The 21,311-nt window shown below is 53.3% G+C and overlaps 1 protein-coding gene and 1 pseudogene across 1 annotated transcript; both read left to right on the top strand.

Annotated features, from left to right (window-relative positions):
- The first annotated feature begins 2,243 nt into the window (after positions 1-2,243).
- On the top strand, positions 2,244-16,914 carry Dusp8 (dual specificity phosphatase 8). Its single transcript, XM_051193413.1, has 7 exons — positions 2,244-2,392; positions 7,107-7,429; positions 8,903-9,041; positions 14,018-14,184; positions 14,815-14,974; positions 15,207-15,330; positions 15,538-16,914. Exons 2-7 carry the CDS (start codon positions 7,199-7,201, stop codon positions 16,601-16,603), a joined length of 1,887 nt encoding a protein of 628 aa, XP_051049370.1. The 5' UTR covers positions 2,244-2,392; positions 7,107-7,198; the 3' UTR covers positions 16,604-16,914.
- Positions 16,915-20,124: 3,210 nt separating this feature from the next.
- Positions 20,125-20,224, top strand: LOC127229003 (uncharacterized; annotated as a pseudogene).
- Positions 20,225-21,311: the final 1,087 nt, after the last annotated feature.

Below are 21,311 nucleotides of genomic sequence, written 5' to 3'. Positions count from 1 at the left end.
GTGCTGGCCACCACACCCACCTGGGGTTTCCAGAAGGACGTTCAGGTCACCTGTGTCCTGCTGCTCTAACCTAGCTAGAAACTGCCTCAGCATAACCAGTGAGCTGGTGGGCACTCCCAGAGTATCAGACCATGAGAAGACAGCCCCCCCACACACATCAGAAGACTGACAGCTCCTCCATCAGCCCCCACACCTGGAGACCCCAAGCTCTTTCAGGTCTGCTGCTGCCTCCTCAGGAATCCTACATGTCCCACTTCCCACCTGGACCTGTTCAGGTCTGGGCCTGAGTTGCCCCTGCCCCTTTCCCAAACCCCAGCTTCCCCTTTCCTTGGGCTCAAAGTGGGCAGAAAGCCAGAACATCAGCAATCCCCACTCCAACACTGACCTGTGTAATGATGGAGTGGAGCTGGCCGTCATCAGCTTCAAGGGCTATCTCCAACAGGGCCCAGCCTGAGGCAGGGAGAGAAAGATCTGAACCCAGTGCAAACCCCAAACATCCCTGGGGCTCCTCATGCTTCCTTCCTGGCAGCACTCCCAAGTTGTTTGTTTATTTTGTGCTATTTCTGAGCCAGAGACACCTCTTCCCTCCAACCTATGGTAATCCCAGGCTAGACTCCCAGACTCCCCTTGGGCTACATAGGGAAATTCCTGCAAGCTGTTTTCAAAGCACCCATGGTGAACCAAACCAAGCAGGATATAGCAGTGCAGTGTAGAGAAGGTCCCTGCAGAGCCTTGCCCAACACCAGCACTCATTGTTGTTTGTAGTATTCTTTATCCAACCACACTAACATAGGAGCATTCCTTTGTGCCTGCTTCACTTTCTGAGACCTTTCATCCAACCAGCCTTCTCCCAAGCTTTACTCCACGGGGAAGTTCAGAACCCCTCATCCCCGGGAGATCCATGTTATCTGGTCACCTCACTGTTCACCCAGCATCGTAGATAGGGGCACTTTTTTGAAATGTCTGAGATAGTCTGGCATCGTGGTGAGTGCTTGTAATCTCAGCACTCAGAAGGCTGAGACCAGCCTGGGATACAATATAGAATCTTAGGCTAACCTGGGTTGTATAATGAGATCCTTGGGAGAGGGGAAGCTAAGGTGGCAATTGGTTTCTGCTTGCAGGTGGACCAGGATGGCCCAAGAATCCCCCTTCTCAGATCTGCCTGACCCCTGTGTATTTCTGCCCTAGTTGTAATTATCCACGTTTTGTTCTGAGTGCTCACGTGATTGTGCTTGCACAGTGGGATGAGGTCGGCAGTCCCCAGCGGGCAGGGGAGATGTCAGGGTGGGAGCAGAGGACTATTTCCAGGTGGCTTTTCATTGGAAGCGTCAGGGACTGGATGTCATAGGTGGGCAGCGCCGCCTGGAGAGCACCGGTGGGTCTGGAGCATCCCCCCCCCCCAACCACCACCAGTTCCAGGGATGAGTGACCTGAAGCAAGCCACATCGCCTTGGAGCTTCTCCCGCAAGGTGGAGAGCTGGGCTCCAACCTCCAGGGGTCGTGGAGAGGACAAACGTGGACACCGTAGGTAAGGTGCTTTGTGGATGCGTCTCTCCGTGAGCGCGTGCCCAGGCCGCACCGGGGCTAGGAAGACTCATTCTTGGAGGGCGTCCCCGCGTGAACAAAGACTAGGGGAAAGAGAGAATCCGACGGCAGCTCCAGTCCAAGCGGCCCGGGAAGGGAAGACCCTCGCACACAGGGACAGTAGGCGCGGGTCAGAGTGCCGAGAGGCTGAGGATTCTTGGGGTCACCAGGAAGGAACCTGGGCTGGGAAGGCTTCCTGGAGGTGGGGACCAGCGGCATGCGTGGCCCCTTTAAGAACCGGTGCCCAAGGAGAGCGGGGTGTAGGGGACCCAGGGCGGTGGCAGAAAGACCCACGGCTGCCGCCAGGGCTCCGCACCCAGCGCCCGCTCCGCTGACGTCACCTGCCCCCGAGCGGCCCATTCTGATTGGCTGCAGGTGACGTCAGGGGCTTTTTCGCTCGGCATGACCTCATCCCCGCCGGCAGCCCCGCCCTCCGCCCCGGGCCTGTCACTCGCGGTTCCCGCGGTGGCCGAGCCGGCTCCGCGGACCCCCGCCCCATCCGGACGCCCGACGCCGGACGCCGGACTCTGAGCCGGGCCGGAGCCGGCAGCCGCGCCCGCCGAGCCGCGGGCTGGGATGCGCGCCGTGAGCGCGCGTGCCCGACCGCAGTGCGCGCGCTCCGTCCCGAGTGAGCGCTCCCCGCGGTGGCGGCGACGACGGCGGCGGCGGCGGCGACGCGCCCCGCGCGCCTCTCCGGCCCTTGCCCCGGCTGCGCGGGCCCCCGACGGGCCCATGGGCGGTGTGACAGATCGGGTGCCCTGAGCGCGGCACCTACGTCGGGGGCACCCCAACCGCAAGCGAGAGCCAGGTGAGCCGGGCGCGGGCACCGGTCCGGTTCGGTGCCGGGTGTGGGCCCGGGGCGTGAGGGAGGTTTCAGCGGGAGTGCGCCCTGGAGGAGGTTCTTTGGAGCGCCAAGGAATGGGTAGATGGCTCTGCCCTGCGGCCGGCGCGCGCTGCGAATCCGTGGGCGCACTGAGCGGTCTTTCTCCGCGCATTCCTTATCTGGAGGGACACACATTAGAGATCTAGGGATTCGTGGGGGAGGGCTAAGATCCAGCACAGATTGGTGAGACTCCCTGCAAGGCGCCCCCGCTGGCAGTCAGAATTGGAGAAGGTCGTACGCGGCTGCAGCCGGCAGCGAGATGCGAAACCTCCGACGCCAGAAGGTCGGCTCCGGCCTGTGGTAGGCTCAGTGTCTGGAGGGGAGGCCCTAGGACCCCCACTCTCCTGCTCTCTTATGCTGTCTGGTCACCCCCACTTCAGGGTGCTCTACTGGCCTCTGCGGATAAAGAACATCCTTACCCGACGCAGAGGCAGCAGGCGCGATGCTGGGGGAGGGGCCGGCACAGCCGGCTCCTGCAGCTTGTCTCCCTAGCCTTTCTGCCCACCTAGGGAAGGAGCGGCCAGTCAGCCACTGCGGGTACCTGTGGGCCAAACCTTGCAGGTAGAGGGATAAAGACGGGCCCAGATTCCACTATATCAGACCTCTTCGATAAATTTGCCTTTGACTCCTTGTTGACAGGATGTGCTGCGTCTGCAACAGAGATGGGGGGCCTGATGATGCAGTGATGGGGGTGGGGGACCAGTGTGGCATCTGCAATGCTCTGTTGTGCAGCTTGGGGTGGGGGGTGCTTCAGGCCAGGGGCACAGCTTCTTTCACTGTATGACTGGGTTCAGAATGGAAATCCAATGATCTGCAGACCCCCCCCCACTTGCTTGCTCCTCCACAGAGGGTAGCTGGGTAGGTGTAGCTTACAGTGTCAGGCTCTGCTCAAAGAGGTCAGAGTCCCCATGCATCCACTCCTTGGTTAACAAGCACCTGCTACAGAGGAGCAGATCATGTGACCAGGAGCTGTAGGTTCATCGTTATGTCTGACTGCTGCAGTCAGCTTAGGGATCTTGGGAGAGTTGCTGGGCAGGTTTCCTTTCCCCATTGCCCCGTGCCCTTGGGGAGACTTGAGGCTGCCTCTGGGGACTTAGCACTGAATACAGATGCAGAAAGATGCTTCAAGTGGATGTGTCTAGGATTCCTGCTAGCATCTCTCTTCTTGGGCTGATACAGATGTCCCAGTCCATTAAGTTTCAACTGGATAGGTGTTCAGTGGGGGTATATCTGTGGATTTGAAGTGACTAAATCTGTGGATTTAGAAGCTCACAGAGAAAGCAGGGACAGAGGCTGAGCCCATGGCAGAAGAGATGGTTATGCTGTGGTCCTAAGGGCTATAGGAGCCAAAGAACCTCTGACTGGCCCTCTCAGGACCACAGCTCTCTCAGGCTCTCACTGTCTCTTCTTGACCTGGCCATGTGCCATGTTTCTATTCCCTCTCCCAGGGGAAAGGATGCAGGGAAGCCTGGCCAGAGAAACCAGGAGCTCAACTGCCATGCAAGAACATTTGAACCCTCTAGGAGATGGTCTCTGCCAATCTCCAGAAGTGCCCTGTGTGACAGTGAGATGGCATCTCAGTGTCTTATTTCTGGCTATTTCCTGAGAGCCTGCCTGCCTGTGGGCAAGGATGCTCAGGCTAGACCACTCTGAGAGGGACCCAGCCTTATAATAGTTGATGGTACTGGCAGCCATCTTTGGAAGTGGGGAGTTCCTTATTACTAGACACCAAGGAAGAAGTAGATTGGTGAGGATGCCACCCAGGACTTGGGCTTTTGTAGGTCACATAAGGACTTTGGTAACTGAACATGCTGTGTGGGAACGCAAGTGTGAAAAATAATGATAATGGGCTGGCACTTGCTATATGGGCACCAGGAGCTTTGGTGTACAGAAGACAAGGTTGTAATTGTACACTTCAGTCATGCACTCCAGGAGACTGTAGCGCTGTATGTATGTGCAGATGGACACATTGACACATGTATAATTGCACTCAGGAACAAGCTGGATTGTCAAAAAGGTATGCATATGCCAGTGTGCAAAGGGGTGTGTTCCTGTGTCCAGGGAACAGTGCCATAAAGGTTGAGCTGTGGCCTCCAGCAGTGGGGGGGAGTTGAGACCTCTCTGAGGGGCGAGGCCATTGGTTGAGCCTGAGAGAGTCCTCCTCCTGACTTTGGACTTAGCAATGATTGCCTCCTGGCTCAAAATCCTTTGATGAAGGCCTACAGCCTCTGCATAAAGGGTCTTAATCACCCCCAACCCCATTCAAGGCTCTGGAAGAACAGGCTGATAGCTGTTTTCCCTGGGAAGGACTGGGCAGGGAATACTTGAGAGCATATGCTTTGCTCAGATTTTGCATGGTCTATCTGTGCCCTGCTGACTCTCTCAGAATTAACCTTGCATCTCTATTTCTAGCCCCCCCCAATGAATTCTAGGCCTGATGACTAACAATGAGGAAGCCAAGGGTGAGCGTACAAAGAGGTGCTGTCAGGATATTGAAGACCAACATAGCGCAGGGTTTTCTGTGTGACGGGCCTCATCCAAATCTTTGCAGTGCAGAGTAGTGATAGCCTCAGAGGAATGGAGAGCCAGTGAACTGCAGTGTGGGACTGGGTCCTGGGAATTAGAGCCAAGTAGGACAGGATTGGAATAAGGGGCTTCATTGCTGTCTTTGAGCAATAGGTCAGAACTACTGGGCACCTGCCATAGAGGAGTGGGAGCATAGAGGAGGGAGATCTGCCTATTCTGCAGAGCAGCCTGCTTAGTGGCTGCTGCAGTAGGAGCAGCCGTTGCCTGGCACCTCTGCTGTTGCCATAGCAACAGTGGAGGTGCTAACTTGCTAATGAGTCCCCCTCTGCTGCAAATAACAATACTGTAATGGTTAATAGGGCCCAGCTCCAGTTCTCAGGGTTCCCTGGGAGGCAGAGGAAGGGACAGGTAACAGCCTGAACAAAGCTGCCCCCATCCCACCTGCCCTTCCTCTGACTCTCAGGCTTCCTTTCCCTGCCATCTTCAGCTGCAGCCCCTTGGCCAGGCTGAGATGAGGGTTTTCAGAGAGGGCATCCCCAGCACAGCTTCCCTCAGGCTAGTTAAAGGGCTGCTGCAGAGAGGGTGGGGCTGAGCCTTCAAGCTCCCTGGACTAGTCGCTCTCTGCTCTTGATGCAGGTATAACCCATCCCACTCATTTGGGAGGAGGTGAAAATGGAGGGATGGCAGAACCAAAGGGCTAGCAAAGGCCCTTTGTACCCCAGCATCCTGTACTATGGTCCTCTCAAAGACCTGGGTATTTTAGTCTCACTGTCCAGTGCTGCTAGTGGGAGGGCCTGCCCCTTCCTCTGACCCAGGTCGTAACCATTAGCCTGTTATTCCCTCACCTGAGATCCTGGTTAGAACTCAGGGAAATGTCCCCAAACAGAATGCTTTTGTCAGACAGAGAGCCCCTTGCATAATAAGTAACCCATTTTTTGTTGACCTTCCTCAAGTGTGGCTGGTCCAGGCCTGGCTTCCCAGTGAAGGGCTTGCAGAGAGGCCTAGGATGTGTGTAGATAGCAGGGATTAGCACCCCAAAGTCCCCTCTGACCATGCACAGCGCAGGTCCTGGAAATTGTGCCCTTGCACCAGCATGGTGGCTCCTTGTAGGCAGCCTACATAGCCCCAGGAAAGCCAGAGGACACTTCACCCGAGGATCCCTGGCTGACATGAAGGAGTGGGAATGGGCCAAGCCAGGCAAGGGCTCAAGAGAGTATCTGAAGAGCCAAGTTCATTCCTACCCCACTATATTTGTGAGGTTAGATGAGGGGAGGAGGGGCAGTTATTTCCTCTCCCACTGCCTCAAGCCTCAACCTTCCCATTTTAAGGCAAACTCATTGTCCTGACACTGCAGGTGTCCTGGGAGCTGCAGGAGAGACAGCACCTGACAGATGAGGGTTGTCAAGCCTGCCTGACAGGGCTTCTAGGTCACTTGATGCCATCTATCTCCAGTTCCTCCACACATTCTTCAGCCCAAGAGCTTCTGGGACCATGCAGAAGGTCCAGCAGTTCTAAGCATCCTAAGCAACCTAACCTTCATCCTAGAGCTGACAGCTCCCATCCCTTTATGCAATGGGTGGGGTACACCAACCTCAGCCTGAAGCACACAACAGCAGTAGAACAGAAGCTCCCTGGCACCTGGCCTTCAGCCTCCAGGAACTCATGAGTGGGTTGGGGTGCCGGTGGTCCTGCCCTTCTATCTACCAGCATCCAGATTGTGAGCTTAGAGAACCTTTCCTGGAGACGGAGTCTAGGAATTGGCTGGGAAAAGAGCAGAGACAAGCTTTGTACCCTAGGGTCCTGAGAAGAGGAAAATGCAGAGACCATTAAGACAGAGGTTCTAGAAGCCACAAGCATAGTTGCACCCCAGAGCCCATAATAAGAATCCTTCTTTGGGGTCCTCATTTGTCCTCTGCCTTACACCAGAACCCAGGCAGAGTAGGGGGTGGTCCAGGTCTCTTCTATGTACTCACCGTGCTGGGTAAAGTGTTGATTCATCCATCCAGGAGGAAGGACCTAAAGGATGTGCCAGTTGTCAAACATAGGGCCTGCCTGGAAGCCAGCTGTAGATACCCAGATCCCTCCATCTGCTGACCATTCGCCTTTCCCTCAGGTCTGGCGCCATGCACTAGGTTAACCAGAACGCTGTAAGGCCACACCCTCCTCACTTCAGGGGTCACTCTCCCCACTGCCTACCATCCCACCATGGCTGGGGATCGGCTCCCAAGGAAGGTGATGGATGCCAAGAAACTGGCCAGCCTGCTGCGTGGTGGGCCTGGTGGTCCTTTGGTCATTGACAGTCGATCCTTCGTGGAATACAACAGCTGCCATGTGTTGAGCTCTGTGAATATCTGCTGTTCCAAGCTGGTGAAGAGGCGCCTTCAGCAGGGAAAAGTGACCATTGCTGAGCTCATCCAGCCAGCTACACGGAGCCAGGTACCTGTGTCCCACCCTTGTACATCCCTGGGGCTGACCATTCCTGGGCAAGCATATACATGTCACCTCTGAAAGAGAATGGAATTCCTAGGCCGGGTGCCCAAGAATCCTCTAATATCAATCACTTCCCCTTTTCTGTCCCCTAATCCCAAACCTTGGAGTCACAGCTGGGAGTGCTGTAGAACAGTCCCCTCTAGTGAGACCTTTCTCTAGAACTGGTGGGGAGCCCCTTTGTCTCATCTACAAGGCAGGTTCAGAGGGAGGAGTGCTGAATGGATAAGGGAACTGGGATTATATAGAGGGTTGAACAGGCTAGATGCAGCAGACTGGTTCATTCTAAGGACAAGGACAGCTGGGTCTGGCCACTCTGACTGTAGTGAGGCCAGAAGGGGGTGACAAAGGGGATTATATTAGGCAGACCATTTCACTAGCCTCCCTATTCCTCCTCGCACCTCCCAGAGTCTGCAGTGACCCAGAATGCTCTCTGTGGCCTCCAAGAAGGATGATCCTTCCAGGGAGGAAGGGGCAGATTTCTCCTCAGGACTATCCCGTGAAACAGCTGGGGAAAGACTAGCCTATCCAGGAGCATGTGTGGCCTGGGATAGCACCAGCTAACATCTTCTCCCCCCTCCTTTGGGTTAGAGGGGCATGCCAGCAGAACCAGAGGTTTTAGGAGGGGTTCAGTCTCCAAATAGCCGGACTCTGAGCTATAATGTGGGAGAACCCAGGTGGGGTGCCGCTTGTCGGGAATCCCCCACTCCAAGGCCAGAACCGGCTCCCTGTGGTGCCAATGAAGGGAATCCAGTGATTAATCACCCCCAGCGAGGACTCCAGCCAGAGTGCAATTCTATTGGCTGCTGATGACATCATCCAGCCTGGGGTTGACAGCTCAGCTGGCTTAAAGGCTGAGTGTGCTTGGGAGGCAGGAACATCAGCCTGTCTGAGCAAAAGCCCCTCAACATCTGGCCCTAAGGCCACCACAGTGGGGAGAAAGGCAGGAGGAACCCTAGCTTCCAGCTTCTTCCTCCTGACCTTGTTGTGTTTGGAGAGGGGAGGGTCCTCTTACAGCATCCATTTCTCCATCAAGGCTGGGAGTGGGGAGTGCGGCAGGGAACAAATAAGAAAAGAGAGGTACTGGCCTTCCAGGAAGCTTAGGAGCCAGCTCAGGCTGTGCATATGTGCTCTCTGGAACCCCATTATATCCACCCATGCTCTTTAACACTTCTGGTTCTGGTACTTTTACCCATGAGGGGCATGGCGACCTACAACTCAAGCCACCCTCACCCCACCCCAGTCCTTTCCTAGTGCAAACCCTGTTAGTGGAGTCATGGGATTTTTTTGTTTTGTTTTGTTTTGTTTTTTGTTTTTTCTGCCCATCCAAGGGTGTGCAGGGGAGGACAAGAACAGCCTGCTGTCTTCTGGCACCTTGATTTTCCAAATGGCCTAACTTCTGCCCTTATGACCCCACCCCAGGTGGATAACACAGAACCACAAGATGTGGTGGTGTATGACCAGAGCACTCGAGATGCCAGCGTGCTGGCAGCAGACAGCTTCCTGTCCATCCTGCTCAGCAAGCTGGATGGCTGCTTCGACAGCGTGGCCATCCTCACAGGTGAACTCCAGGGATGGGCCAGGGCTATGGGATACCTTCTCTTCCAAACACCCCTCCCCATGCACTTTTGGCTAGGACTAGGAGTGTCAGAGGAGAAATAGAACTGCAGGGACAGGAGGGGCACCCTAGCATCTCTAGATTTCTCAAAACAGCAGAAGTGGTAGACAAGCACAAACACCACAAAGCCATGTTTTTGGTAGAGATGGGGCCAGGGACCCAGGCCATAATCTGTCCCTGCTCAAGGAGAAGGAGTGGAGACTTTACCTCCTGAAAACCTCAGTCTATCCCAGAACTGGTCACACAGCAGGGGCCTTACTCACTGGCCACAGGTTGCCTAACAGCCTAGTCCATTGTGGCTGCATCTCTCTGGTCTACCTGTGCTCCAAAAGCAGTCTGGCCAGCTGGCCTCCAGTCCCTACTCAGAGTCACACATACCCACTGACTCATGTCGAATACTCCTACTCTCAACCATGTGCTAGGCACACTCACCCTCAGGCCGTGGCTGAAAGGGCTTTTGTAGAATTTACCTCCCTGGGAGGCAGCCTAGATTCCTAAATAGCTGCTAGAGTGGGCTTGTTCCAGGATGCCTACTCTGGCAGGCTGGAATCTGGGCCCTTTGCTGATGTCCTCTACTCAGACTGAAAGCCTCTGCATAGCACAGAGCTGATGGAGTGTCCTCTACACCCACTGCATATGGAGTGGAATAAGTGAGTGGGTGGCCAGCCCAGTTCAATGACACCAGAATCCCATGAGCACCATGACATCTTGCCCAACCTGAGAGGGAGACTGGGAGGGCCCGGGCTGCTTTAGCCAGACTTCTAGGTGGATGAACGCAACCGGAGGGGCTTCAAGTGGTTTGGAGGCTCAGTATCATGGGTGGAATGAATGTCTATTTAGATACGAGTTATGTCCCACCATGCCCTATGCCAGTATGGTCCAAGGATATCTGTGTGTCTTTGTGCCCTGAGCTCTGGTATCAGCCAAATACATATGTACATGTACCCCACCTTCAGTATCTGTATAGAGCTCAGCCTGTCTGGGTAGGATTCATGAATTATTGTGCAAGTGAGAATTTCTGGAACCAGAAGCCACATAACTGTACTATAGCTCCAGCCTCTTGGGCTGAGTTTAGGAGGAAGAGGAGTTTGAAGCTTCTTAAAAGCCCACTAGGCCTACAGGAACACCTCCAGGACCCCACCTGGAAACATGAGGTTCTTCTGAAAATATAAAGGGTTCCAGAGCAGCATCCTTCCTGGCCTAAGCAGGATAGCTCAAAACCTGGCAGGGCCTATCTCTTGGGCAAAGGGCAAAGGGCAAGGGGCAAGAACAATATTGGAGGCTGGAGTAGTCCTGGGCTGGGATCCTCCCAAAGAATTCATCTGGATCTGGTTGTGCTCTACCCAGCTACTTCAGTTCTAGATGTCAGTCTTGCCAAGTTTGAGTCCTTGTCCCATTCATCCAGACATTGAGCCAGGGAGTCCTCCCGATCAATGCAGTGTGAGACAGGCTCAAAGTGACAATATATTGGCACAGCCCCTGCTGAGCTAGTATAGATTCAGAAATAGACTACTGAGCAGGGGCTAGGGATGATTTCACAGCACATACATAGTTCTTTGGCCTCCTGGCAAAATACAACAGAGGCCAAGCCTTTAAATATCACCCTCTGGCTGATGCTCACAGGAAGCTCAGGGAAATGGATATGGCCAGTGAAGGGACTCTGGAGAGGGGACTGGGAACTCAAGCAGTGCTCCACCCCCCAGTTATCTCAGGGAAGGGTACCTTAGGGATTTTTGTTTTGTTTATTGTTTGTTGCTTGTTTGGTTTTTGAGACAGGGTTTCTCTGTGTAGCCCTGAATGTCCTGGAACTCTCTCTGTAGATCATGCTGGCCTTGAACTCACAGAGATCCACCTGCCTCTGCCTCATAAGTGCTGTGATTAAAGGCCACCTGGCTAGTTAGGATTTCTATTGAAATGAAGACACACTATGACCACAGCAACTCTTATAAAGGAAACTGTTCAATTGGGGCTGGCTTACAGATCAGAGGTTTAGTCCATTATCATCATGGCAGGAAGCTGTCAGGAAGCATAATAGCATGCAGACAGACAGGGTGCTGGAGAGGTAGCAGAGTGTTCTACATCTGGATCTGCTGCAGGCACGAGGAAAAGACAATGGGCCTGCCTTGAGCATTTGAAACCTCAAAGCCCACCCCCAGTGACACACTTCCTCCAACAAGGCCACACCTCTTAATAGTGCCACTTCCTACGGGCCTATGTGAGCCATTTTCATTCAAACCACCATAGAGGGTAATGAACTTAGTCTCTTTTTTCCTTAAGTAAAGTTGGCATTTATTAAGAAAGAGTTTTAACCTAGATGTCGATATGCTTTATTTCCTTTCCTCTGCTGTAATAAAATACCTAGTCAAATGTAACTTCAGGGAGGAAGGGTTTATCTGGCTCACACATAAGGGTGCAGGCATCATGGTGGAGAAATTAAGACTGCAGGAGCCTGAAAAAGCTGATCACATCACACCCACAACCAGGAACAGAACAGTAAATGTGAGTAGGCTGCTGCTCAACTCACTTTCTGCATTTTGTACTGTTATGGATCCCCTGCCTAGGGAATGGTTATGTTCACATCAATTAGCATAGTCAAGATAATTTTCCACAGGTTTGCCAGAGAAGCCTCTCCTAAGTGATTCTAGATTCTGTTGAGTTGACAATTAACATTAACCATCAAAGTGTGCACCTTTAGAGAAAGGGGCAGGAAGGAAGGAAGGGGCTTTACCCTTTTAAACAGCAAGCATACCCTTAGCCAGGAGCTGGTGTGACCTATAGTGGCACTATAACTGTGGGATAAAAGCAAAGCAAGTGTGGCCATCAGTAGCCTGGGCCGTGCCAAGTCCATTGGCAAATAAATGCATGTTTATGTGTCTCCTTGTAACTATTGGCTTGATAAGGGCACTATCTGTGGCCTCCCAAGAACAGGTGGTCGGAGCAATATATGGGGATGTTCTGTAGGAGAAAGAGCTTCAGAGATGGCCAGAGCATTTTATAGGCCTCCAAGAGTCTTGCAAATAGCTGAAGTGCACTCACTCAACCTTGGTACCCCCATTTCCACCCACCCACATAGCCTGGGATATCCTCCAAAATCCCTGCAGCCTCAGGCCTTGGGGGGGATGGAGTCTATAGGAGGGATCTGGAAGGGTGCTTAAGGGCCTCAGCTCAGCCTGGGAGCTTTCTAAGCTACAGAGAAGTCGGGGGAGGGGGGCGGCTGTACTGGACAGAAGCATGTGAACCTCCCTCCTGTGGGGTAGGATGTGCAGAGGTCTCTAGTAGAATGCATGCCCTCCCATGGGCAGGCTGTAGAGGAAAGACTGAGACCCAGGCTTCTGGCAGCGTAACAGGAAGACAAAAGGGGCTGTAATCTATGGAAGAGGCTATGCAGAGGCACAATCCCTCTAGGATCTAGGCCGAGTGAACACAGACCCCCACATTGCCCAACTCACCCTCCCCTTGGAGTGCCTGTGTGTACGCTGTAGCATTTCTGGTACCACCACAACCACTTGTTCCTCCCTGTCTAGCCTTCCTGAGGAAGGGACTACTTCTCATCTAAGGCCACCAAAGACAAGAGTTCATTGAGGGAGCAGGGAGCAGCCACAACACATATACTGGTTGAGGGGTTGTGCATGCTGTCTCTGAGCTGGGGCAGTGTGAAGGCAAAGGCAGAAGCTTCCTTGTTCTTAGAGATTATCCAGGTCCCTGGAACCTGCTTCTTTACAGGCCAGGAAAAAAGCTCTTGCTCTCTCTCTCTCTCTCTCTCTCTCTCTCTCTCTCTCTCTCTCTCTCTCTCTCTCTGTGTGTGTGTGTGTGTGTGTGTGTGTGTGTGTGTATACGCCCAGAGCCCTATCCTCACTTCCTTCCATGGGACACACTGGTCTTAGCCCAGGTGTCCTGTGCTCTGGATGGTATAATTGAGACTAGAAACCGAGCCCACTTGCCTGACAGAGCCTGCCATTGTGGAGCATAGGAAGTCCATCCTGCTGAGCTCATCTCACCATGCTGAGAGCTGGTTTCTGGATAAACCCCAGCCTAGATGTGGCTAGGTCTATTTTCACATCTTTATAATTGTTCTATTTTTCTTGAGCCTGTCAACAATGCTGTGTGGCAGGCAAATAAGGAAACTGAGGCCAGAGGCGTGCCTTGCCTGTGGTCACTGAGTCAGACGTATCAGAGGAGCCAGCTTGGGTATCTCAAGCTGGTGGAGGGTTTCTTCCCCAGCCAGGAGTCTGGATCTTAGATATATCTAGACAGTGGCTACAGGAAGCAGGGTGTTTGTACCCTGTGTGCAGGCTTCTCTGCTTCTCTGTCATCTCCTGTTGGGTAGACTGGAGCCATGACTGGACCACAAATGCCCTGTGGGCTGTGGCAATTCCAGTGGGTGATGTCATGCCCAAAGAGGCCCCACCTCAGAAGCCCTTTCCTCCCAGGCCTGGCACTAGAGCCCTGGCCTGTGGCTTTCAGCCAACTGGAGTCAGGGAGGGATTGCATCAGCATGGAGCGAGGCTAAGAGCCAGCCTGGCAGCAGGCCAGTCATGTACTGGGGCTGGGAAAGGACTTACCTTGCCATACCTGGGGAAGAAGAGACCCCTGAAGATGTCTCAGCCATCCCCTGCCTGGCTTCCATGTGCTGTGATGACAGGCCACCTTGACCCCACATTTATGGGCATCAAAGCAGTGCCCCTGAGCCAGTCCCTAATTAGCCCGAGGAGGAATGTGGGCGTAGGTGCCTGCTCTAAATGGGCAGCAGCACACCCCGCAGTGCTGCAGAGAAGAGCAAGTAGCCTGCCAGCAAGAATCCAGGTGCTGGGCCAGAAGCAGGCTGGGCTTGGGGTCCACAGGGTGTGGCAAAGCCCAGAGGAACTCTCCAGCCCTGGCTGGCCAGCCTCCATAAGAGCTTTCTGTGTCTCCTTCCACAGGGGGCTTTGCCACCTTCTCCTCCTGCTTCCCAGGCCTCTGTGAGGGAAAACCTGCTACCCTACCATCCATGAGCCTCTCTCAGCCCTGCCTGCCTGTGCCCAGTGTGGGCCTGACCCGGATCCTGCCTCACCTCTACCTGGGCTCTCAGAAAGATGTCTTGAACAAGGTGAGTGCACAGGGATCACCGCCGATGGTGTAAAAAGGGGGATCTGGAATTAGGTCCTAAGGTAGTCCGAAGGGAAGAGCAGGCGACAGAGGAGTATGAGGTGGGAGCACAGGAGAAACCAGAGCCCCCAATTCACTGGACCACAGCATGGCCCGGGAGGAACCAAGCAAGGCTAGGTGGAAAGGCAGGCTCCTGGACTCTTCTGTGGTGGGGCACTGGAAGCCTGCATGCCAAACTGCTTCTGTCACTGGGCCACTGGCCAGCTCTGAAAGAATCCTGTGTTTTAAAAATGGTGAGGAGGGAAAAGGATAAAGGCACCGCCCAGGCTACCATAAAATTCCTGGGAGCCCAATTCAGGCTATGGGTGTGGCTTGTAGAAGCCATCCTTCCTGTACCCATCCAGTGGTCTCAAAGGTTGAGATGAGAAGGGGTTCCTGGAGTCAGGCGTTTCCATATAGCAAGGTCCTAGGCAAAATCTGAGACTCAGAAGCACCACAAGACTTTAGAGTCCTTCTGCTCTGCAGAGGGGTTGGGGGAGAGGAAAGAGACAAAGACTCTCAGCTCTTCCTCTAGGGGGCTTTTTGCTTTTCTCTTGCTACCCCATTCTGACCCATCTTCCTATCCCTCTAGGATCTGATGACCCAAAATGGAATAAGCTATGTCCTCAATGCCAGCAACTCCTGCCCTAAACCAGACTTCATCTGTGAGAGCCGTTTCATGCGTATCCCCATCAATGACAACTACTGTGAAAAACTGCTGCCCTGGCTGGACAAGTCCATTGAATTTATTGGTGAGGGGAGGGGAGGATGTGTCTGTCTTTATGGTGTGGGGGAGGCTGACTAGAGGAAGACTGGATAGAGGCAGAGGGAAGGACCACCTCTGGTCCATTCAGCTCTGGGAATTCACCCACACTGTCTGCCGTAGGGGAGGGGAGGGGAGGGGAGGGGAGGGGCCTACCTTGGGTAGGAAGGAACAGTGCAATCTCAGCCCTCACCTGGTCCCTACTATCCACCTGCCCCCAGATAAAGCCAAGCTGTCCAGCTGCCAAGTCATCGTTCACTGTCTGGCTGGCATCTCTCGCTCTGCCACCATCGCCATCGCCTACATCATGAAAACCATGGGCATGTCCTCTGATGATGCATACAGGTACCCTTCCCCTCCCAGGCCCTGGGGATCTGGAACTCCACAACCAATGGCTAAAAGCATTGCCCTCCCTTCCTTTCTTCACCCATTTGGGTGGTACAACCCATTGCCCTGGCACGGAGGGAAAGCTGGAGCCCAATACAAAATCTGGGTACAGGGGGAAAATCAGATACAAGCCTGTTCTGAGAGAAATTTCTCTTGCTTGCACAGGTTTGTGAAGGATCGGCGCCCCTCTATCTCGCCCAATTTCAACTTCTTGGGCCAGTTGCTCGAGTATGAGAGGAGTCTGAAGCTCCTGGCTGCCCTGCAGAGTGATGGACCTCATTTGGGGACCCCTGAGCCCCTCCTGGGCCCGGCAGCAGGCATCCCACTGCCCCGGCTGCCACCATCTACCTCAGAGAGCGCTGCCACTGGGAGCGAGGCAGCCGCTGCAGCCAAGGAGAGCAGCCCAAGTGCTGGAGGGGATGCTCTGATCCCCAGCACAGCTCCAGCCACCAGCGCACTGCAGCAGGGCTTGCGTGGCCTGCACCTCTCCTCTGACCGCCTCCAGGACACCAACCGCCTGAAACGCTCCTTCTCCCTGGACATCAAGTCAGCCTATGCACCCAGCAGGAGGCCTGACTTTCCCGGCCCACCTGACCCTGGTGAAGCCCCAAAGCTCTGCAAGCTGGACAGCCCATCTGGGGGCACCATGGGCCTGCCCTCACCCAGCCCCGACAGCCCAGACTCCGCTCCAGAGGGGCGCCCGCGACCACGCCGGCGACGTCCCCCGGCCAGTTCTCCAGCCCGCTCCCCGGCTCATGGCCTAGGTCTGAACTTTGGAGACGCCGCTAGGCAGACTCCGCGGCATGGCCTCTCAGCCCTTTCGGCACCCGGATTGCCCGGCCCTGGCCAGCCGGCTGGCCCCGGAGGTTGGGTGCCGCCCCTGGACTCTCCCGGCACACCGTCGCCGGATGGACCCTGGTGCTTCAGCCCTGAGGGTGCTCAGGGTCCGGGCGCCGTGTTCTCTGGCTTCGGCAGAGCGAGTGTTGGTGCACCTGGACCCGGAGGTGGCAGCAGCAGCGACCTACGGAGGCGGGAGATGCGGGCTGAACCCCGGGACGTGCGGACCGGCTGGCCCGAGGAGCCTGCTTCAGATACACAATTCAAGAGGCGCAGCTGCCAGATGGAGTTTGAAGAGGGCATGGTGGAGGGGCGGGCGCGTGGCGAGGAGCTGGCAACTCTAGGCAAGCAAGCCAGCTTCTCGGGTAGTGTAGAGGTCATCGAAGTATCGTGACCCTTCAGGAGTCCCTGAGCCCCCACTCCAGCCAGGCCAGGTATAAATATATATTATATATAACACACAGAAAGGTAAATGATTTTACTGCAATTTTTATCAAGAAGTAAATATTTCAATTTTTTTATTTATTTAAGATAGTGATCTGGCAACTGTGCGGGGCGGTCCTCTAGCTCTGTTTTTACTGTCTGGTATTTAAACTGAAACAGGTTTCTAAGCAATATGAGGCCACCTTCAATCCCAAGCTGGGTTGACAGGCCCAGGCCCCTTCTCGACCCTCCCCTCTGGAAATATTACCGACTTTGCAAAGAGCTGCCCAGCTTTCCTGCACTTTTTACATAAGAAAGGGGGGAAGGGAGGAAAAAAAACCTTATTTGCCACAAACTGAGCCGCAGACCCCTTGCCTTTTCCTTTCCTTCCTCTCCTGGTCTCTCCTCTCCTGTCTCTCATGTCTTGGGCTCTGTAGCAAAGCCATAGGTAAGGGGAGAAGGAGACCCTAGTGTCCCTGCAGAAGGCCCCACCAGCAGCCCCATCCCACCTCAAGTTGCCAAGTCTTAGTGGCACAGGGATACCCTTTCTGCTGGTCCATCACTCTGAGGTTGTTCCTTGGCAGGTATTGGTGGGCATGGACCAGAGTTTTCAGGGAGACTTGGACAAGGAGGTAGGTTCCTGGGAGCCAGATGAGGTAGTCCTCAAAGCAAGGATGGAGTAGACAAAAGAGCTTACACTCCTGTGAGAGTGAGGTCCAGTTCCTCAAAAGGGCCCAGGAGGCCATTCAGAGGAGGATTCTCTTTTTCCTTTGCAGGTGCTCTTGCCCATTGGGAAGCCCAAGAGACTTCCCCAGCATGGACTGGGGCAGTGTCCAATGCTGGTGGGGGGAGCTAGGCAAGCTAGGGCTGGCAGGGGCTAGCTCTGCTGGTCAGAGGGGAGCTCTGGGTCCATTATAAATGGGGGTAGATCCAAGCTTTCATTCTGGGCTCTTCGGCCCTTGGAAGGACTTGGAATTCAGGTGCACCTGCAGGCTGAGTGGCCTTTGGAGCAGGCCTCCTTACAAATGGAGTAAAGCACCTACCAAGCCCTTAGGCTTCCAGGAAGTGGGAATCCTCAGCTTTGAGAGAACTCTCTCCAAGCAGAGAAAGACCCCATCTAGATAGAGACAGATGCTGGGGAAATCCTCAGTGACTGCCCCATCCCCACAGGGGCTTCTCAGAAGAGAGTCCCTCTGTGGCTCCCTTCCCAGGGTACTTTCCCAGTGTCTTCAAGATGATATGCTAGCCTCCACCCAAGGTGGCTTTTATTTTTCTTCCTTCTTTCCTTTCTTTTTCTTTCTTTCTTTTTTTTTGGGGGGGGGGCTCAGAGCCAATCTTTTAGGAAGAAGCCAGGGGCTTGGTGGCAGGCAGCTGGAGCAGGATAGCGTCCTGGAGAAGACTTAGGAAGCACCTTTCTCCCCCACCTCCCTTGCTGTGTCCTTCCGTTTGTTCTTCTTTTGACCCACTGCCCTGTGTCCCTGTCATCCCTGTCACCCTCCTCCTTAGGCAAAAGTCCCGTTCCAGTCCTCTTGACCCCAATCATCCTGATCCTTGAGAAAATAAGCTATTGTTGTATTTGCAATCTATGGATTAGAGGTTTAAGTATTTATTGTTATTATTGGTTAATTATTATTATTATTAATTATGTAAATTTGCCTCCTGCCATTGGATTTCTAAGGTGACCCTGGGTGTGGAGGATGCACTGGCTTCCCCCTCCTTGCCCCCACCCAACTGCTGTCCAGGAGACAGTAGTATGTGGCCACCAGTTGGACCTTGAAGATCCCCCTTGGGTCTGGTCCCTCCCCTCTCTTGGTGGAGGTATGGCATTTATCCTGGACACATGGGACCCATTAGCCTCAGTCTGTCTCTGTTCTCACTCACTCATGACCTTGGTCATCCCAAAGTGAGAAGACAAGATGGAGGAAAAGGTCCCTGCTGCCTGCTCCTGTGCAGGGTAGGGAGAGATGGAGCACAGGCTTTTCCTAGTGGTTTTTTACCCACTGTCCAAGGTGTGGAGGGTATAGAGTGCTCTCTGAGCCTCTCACTCTCTCACTCCTCCTACTTGGTCACTGCCTGGCACTGGAATGGCCCAAAATGCGCCTGGCCCCCTCCTGTTGTTTCCTGGTGAGTCCAGTGTAGGGGAGGAGGCTAGTCCCTTGCCCAAGGCTTCTGGTCCCTGAGGACCAGGATGCCAGCTTCCCCCTTGGGACCTTGCCCCATGAGGCCGCACTTTCCCATCCCTCCTTTTGTATTTGAAACAATGTGTTGTAATAAATCATGAGAAAGATGTTTTCCCCAGGCCTCTGTTGCCTCTTTCTTAGGGCTGGTTGTGGATAAGGTTGGGCGCTGGGGATACAGTCTGGGGACTCCATGAGACAAGGGCCTGGTAAGTTGTGTCTGCAACTTGCTAAGTGAGCAGAGAGAAGAACCTGAGGTTTATCCTTGGAAGGCCAGGCATAGAGGAGGGGCATAGGACCTGGAATGTACTCCCAGGATGTAAAATACCCACTTTAAAAAAAAAAAATCTAGTTTTAAAATAACTGAAAACTAGACAACTTTCAATATCGGTTTGCAGGCTGGGGAGATGCTTCTGCCAGTACGGTGATTGTTGGGCAAGCATGAGTGCCTGAGTTGGATCACCAGAGTTAGGTATGGTGGCATGCATTTGTAATCTCAGTGCCAGGAGGCAAACACAGAAGAATCTTGATGCTTCCTGGCCAGCCAGCCTAGCCTACTTGGTGCCCCAGGCCAATGTGTATGTGTCTCAAAACACAAATCAGATAGCTTCTGAAGAATGACACACGAGGTTGATCTCTGACCTCTATACACATGCACACGTAAACTGCATAGATGTGAACACATGAGAGCTTGAGATTCGCTTGTCAACCCTCCTCATAACACAATTCTTCTGAAAACAGCTCATTCCCTCCAGGCTTGTCTTTTCACATACTCATACCACCCCAGTCTTTCCAACAGACACAGGGGTTATAAGTAATTCTTTTTTTTTTTTTAATGTCATTAGTTTATTTACAATTTTATTGAGTAATAAGAGTTCAAGAGTTTAATCCAATTTTGAGATTACATCTCTTAAACAATCTTCATTCTGTTAAAGGGATGAATTTAAAAAAAGCCTCATTTTTTAAGTAGCTGGTGCCTTAGTATAAAGAAGGGAGCAGCAAATCCAGATCCAAAGTACACAGTCATCATAGCCAGTAACCGCCACTTGTTTTCCACTGAAAATGGCAAATTCTTCCCCGGGCCCTCCTCGTAGTGGCTGCGACGGACCACGGAGGTGGTGAACCCGTGGACACTCTGGCCCAACATGGCGCTGCTGGAGGCTCTTCGAGGGCCGCAGAGCTGGAAGGCAGAAGAAACAGACGCACCGGCACCCTCTCCTTTCTTCACGACCTTGCTCTAACAGCGCGAAGAGCGGAAGGGGAGATGGCACAAGTGATTCTTTTATGTGACATGAGCACCAACAGCCTGCCGGAGGTGCTGGCTTCTGCAGCACATACACTAAAACTGGAGCAAATGGAGGAGATCAGCATGGCCCTTGTGCAAGGGTGATACATATGATAAATTCCACATTTTGAGAGCCCCTGGTATATCTACCAACTGATCCCTGGTGTAGCCCACCTTTTTGAATTCCCAGAGAATGTGCCCTTGGCCATGACTCCAGGCCCCTCTGCCTCCTTCATTCCCTCATCACTCCTGTGGTAGAGAAGGGAGTAAGGCACAGACCTTGGATCATGAGATTCTCATGATTCAACAGCCATCCTTTTCATCACCCCCACTGGGACCAGGAGTCTCTCCTTTTCTCTTTTCCCCTTTTCTTACTCTCATCCCTACTACAGATTTTTGCACTGGATGATTTCTGACATCTTCAAATTTTTTGTTGTTCTTTTGTTTTTCAAGACAGGCTCTTGTAGTTGTGGAGCCTGTCCTGGAACTCGCTTTGTAGATCAGGCTGGCTTCAAGCTCACAGAGATCTGCCTGCCTCTGCCTCTGCCTCCCAAGTGCTGGAATTAAAGGCATGTGCCACCACTGCCTGGCCCTCTCCCTCCCTCCCTTCAATTTTTTTTTTTAAAGTTTGTTTTTGTTAAAAAAAAATTGATCAAAAGCATACTAAAGTGCCTGATGTGAGCCCATCCACCTCCTCTCTCTGGACAAATTTCCCCTATACCAGTGCAGACCAATCAGTACCCAGGATTACCTATCATGTGTTGTTACAAGTCACATGGCTGTAAGCGTCCATGCACAATTCCATAGGACAAACTTCCAGATGTGGCTTTTCTGTGTCACTTCAACATTTGGTTCTCATCTTAACAGTCTGTGTATGAACTACCCTAGATGCCCTATGGGAATTCCTAAGTGGGCTTCTTGGAGAATTTTAATTCGCGTCCCTATCCCTGGCTAATGCAGCATTCTTCAGGTTTGTCCATCCTGTTCAAGAGACCCTTTGTGTTTTCACGCAGACAGTGACACTGGCCACTCATGAGAGTAGAGGTGTGTGTGTGTGTGTGTGTGTGTGTGTGTGTGTGTGTGTGTGTGTGTGTGTGTAGGCCAGAAGATGGAGGAGGAAGAATCATGAGAGGAGGGGAAGAGGATGTGGCTAGCCCCTCTTCCAGCAGATCTTGAATTCTGCATTCTCAAGAGCCCTCAAAGAAGCTGAAAGCCAG

This window comes from Phodopus roborovskii, unplaced genomic scaffold, assembly GCF_943737965.1.
Source record: "Phodopus roborovskii unplaced genomic scaffold, PHOROB, whole genome shotgun sequence".
Lineage (NCBI taxonomy): Eukaryota > Metazoa > Chordata > Mammalia > Rodentia > Cricetidae > Phodopus > Phodopus roborovskii.
Note: the sequence above shows the minus strand (reverse complement) of the source record. Positions and strands in the feature narration are given on the sequence as shown.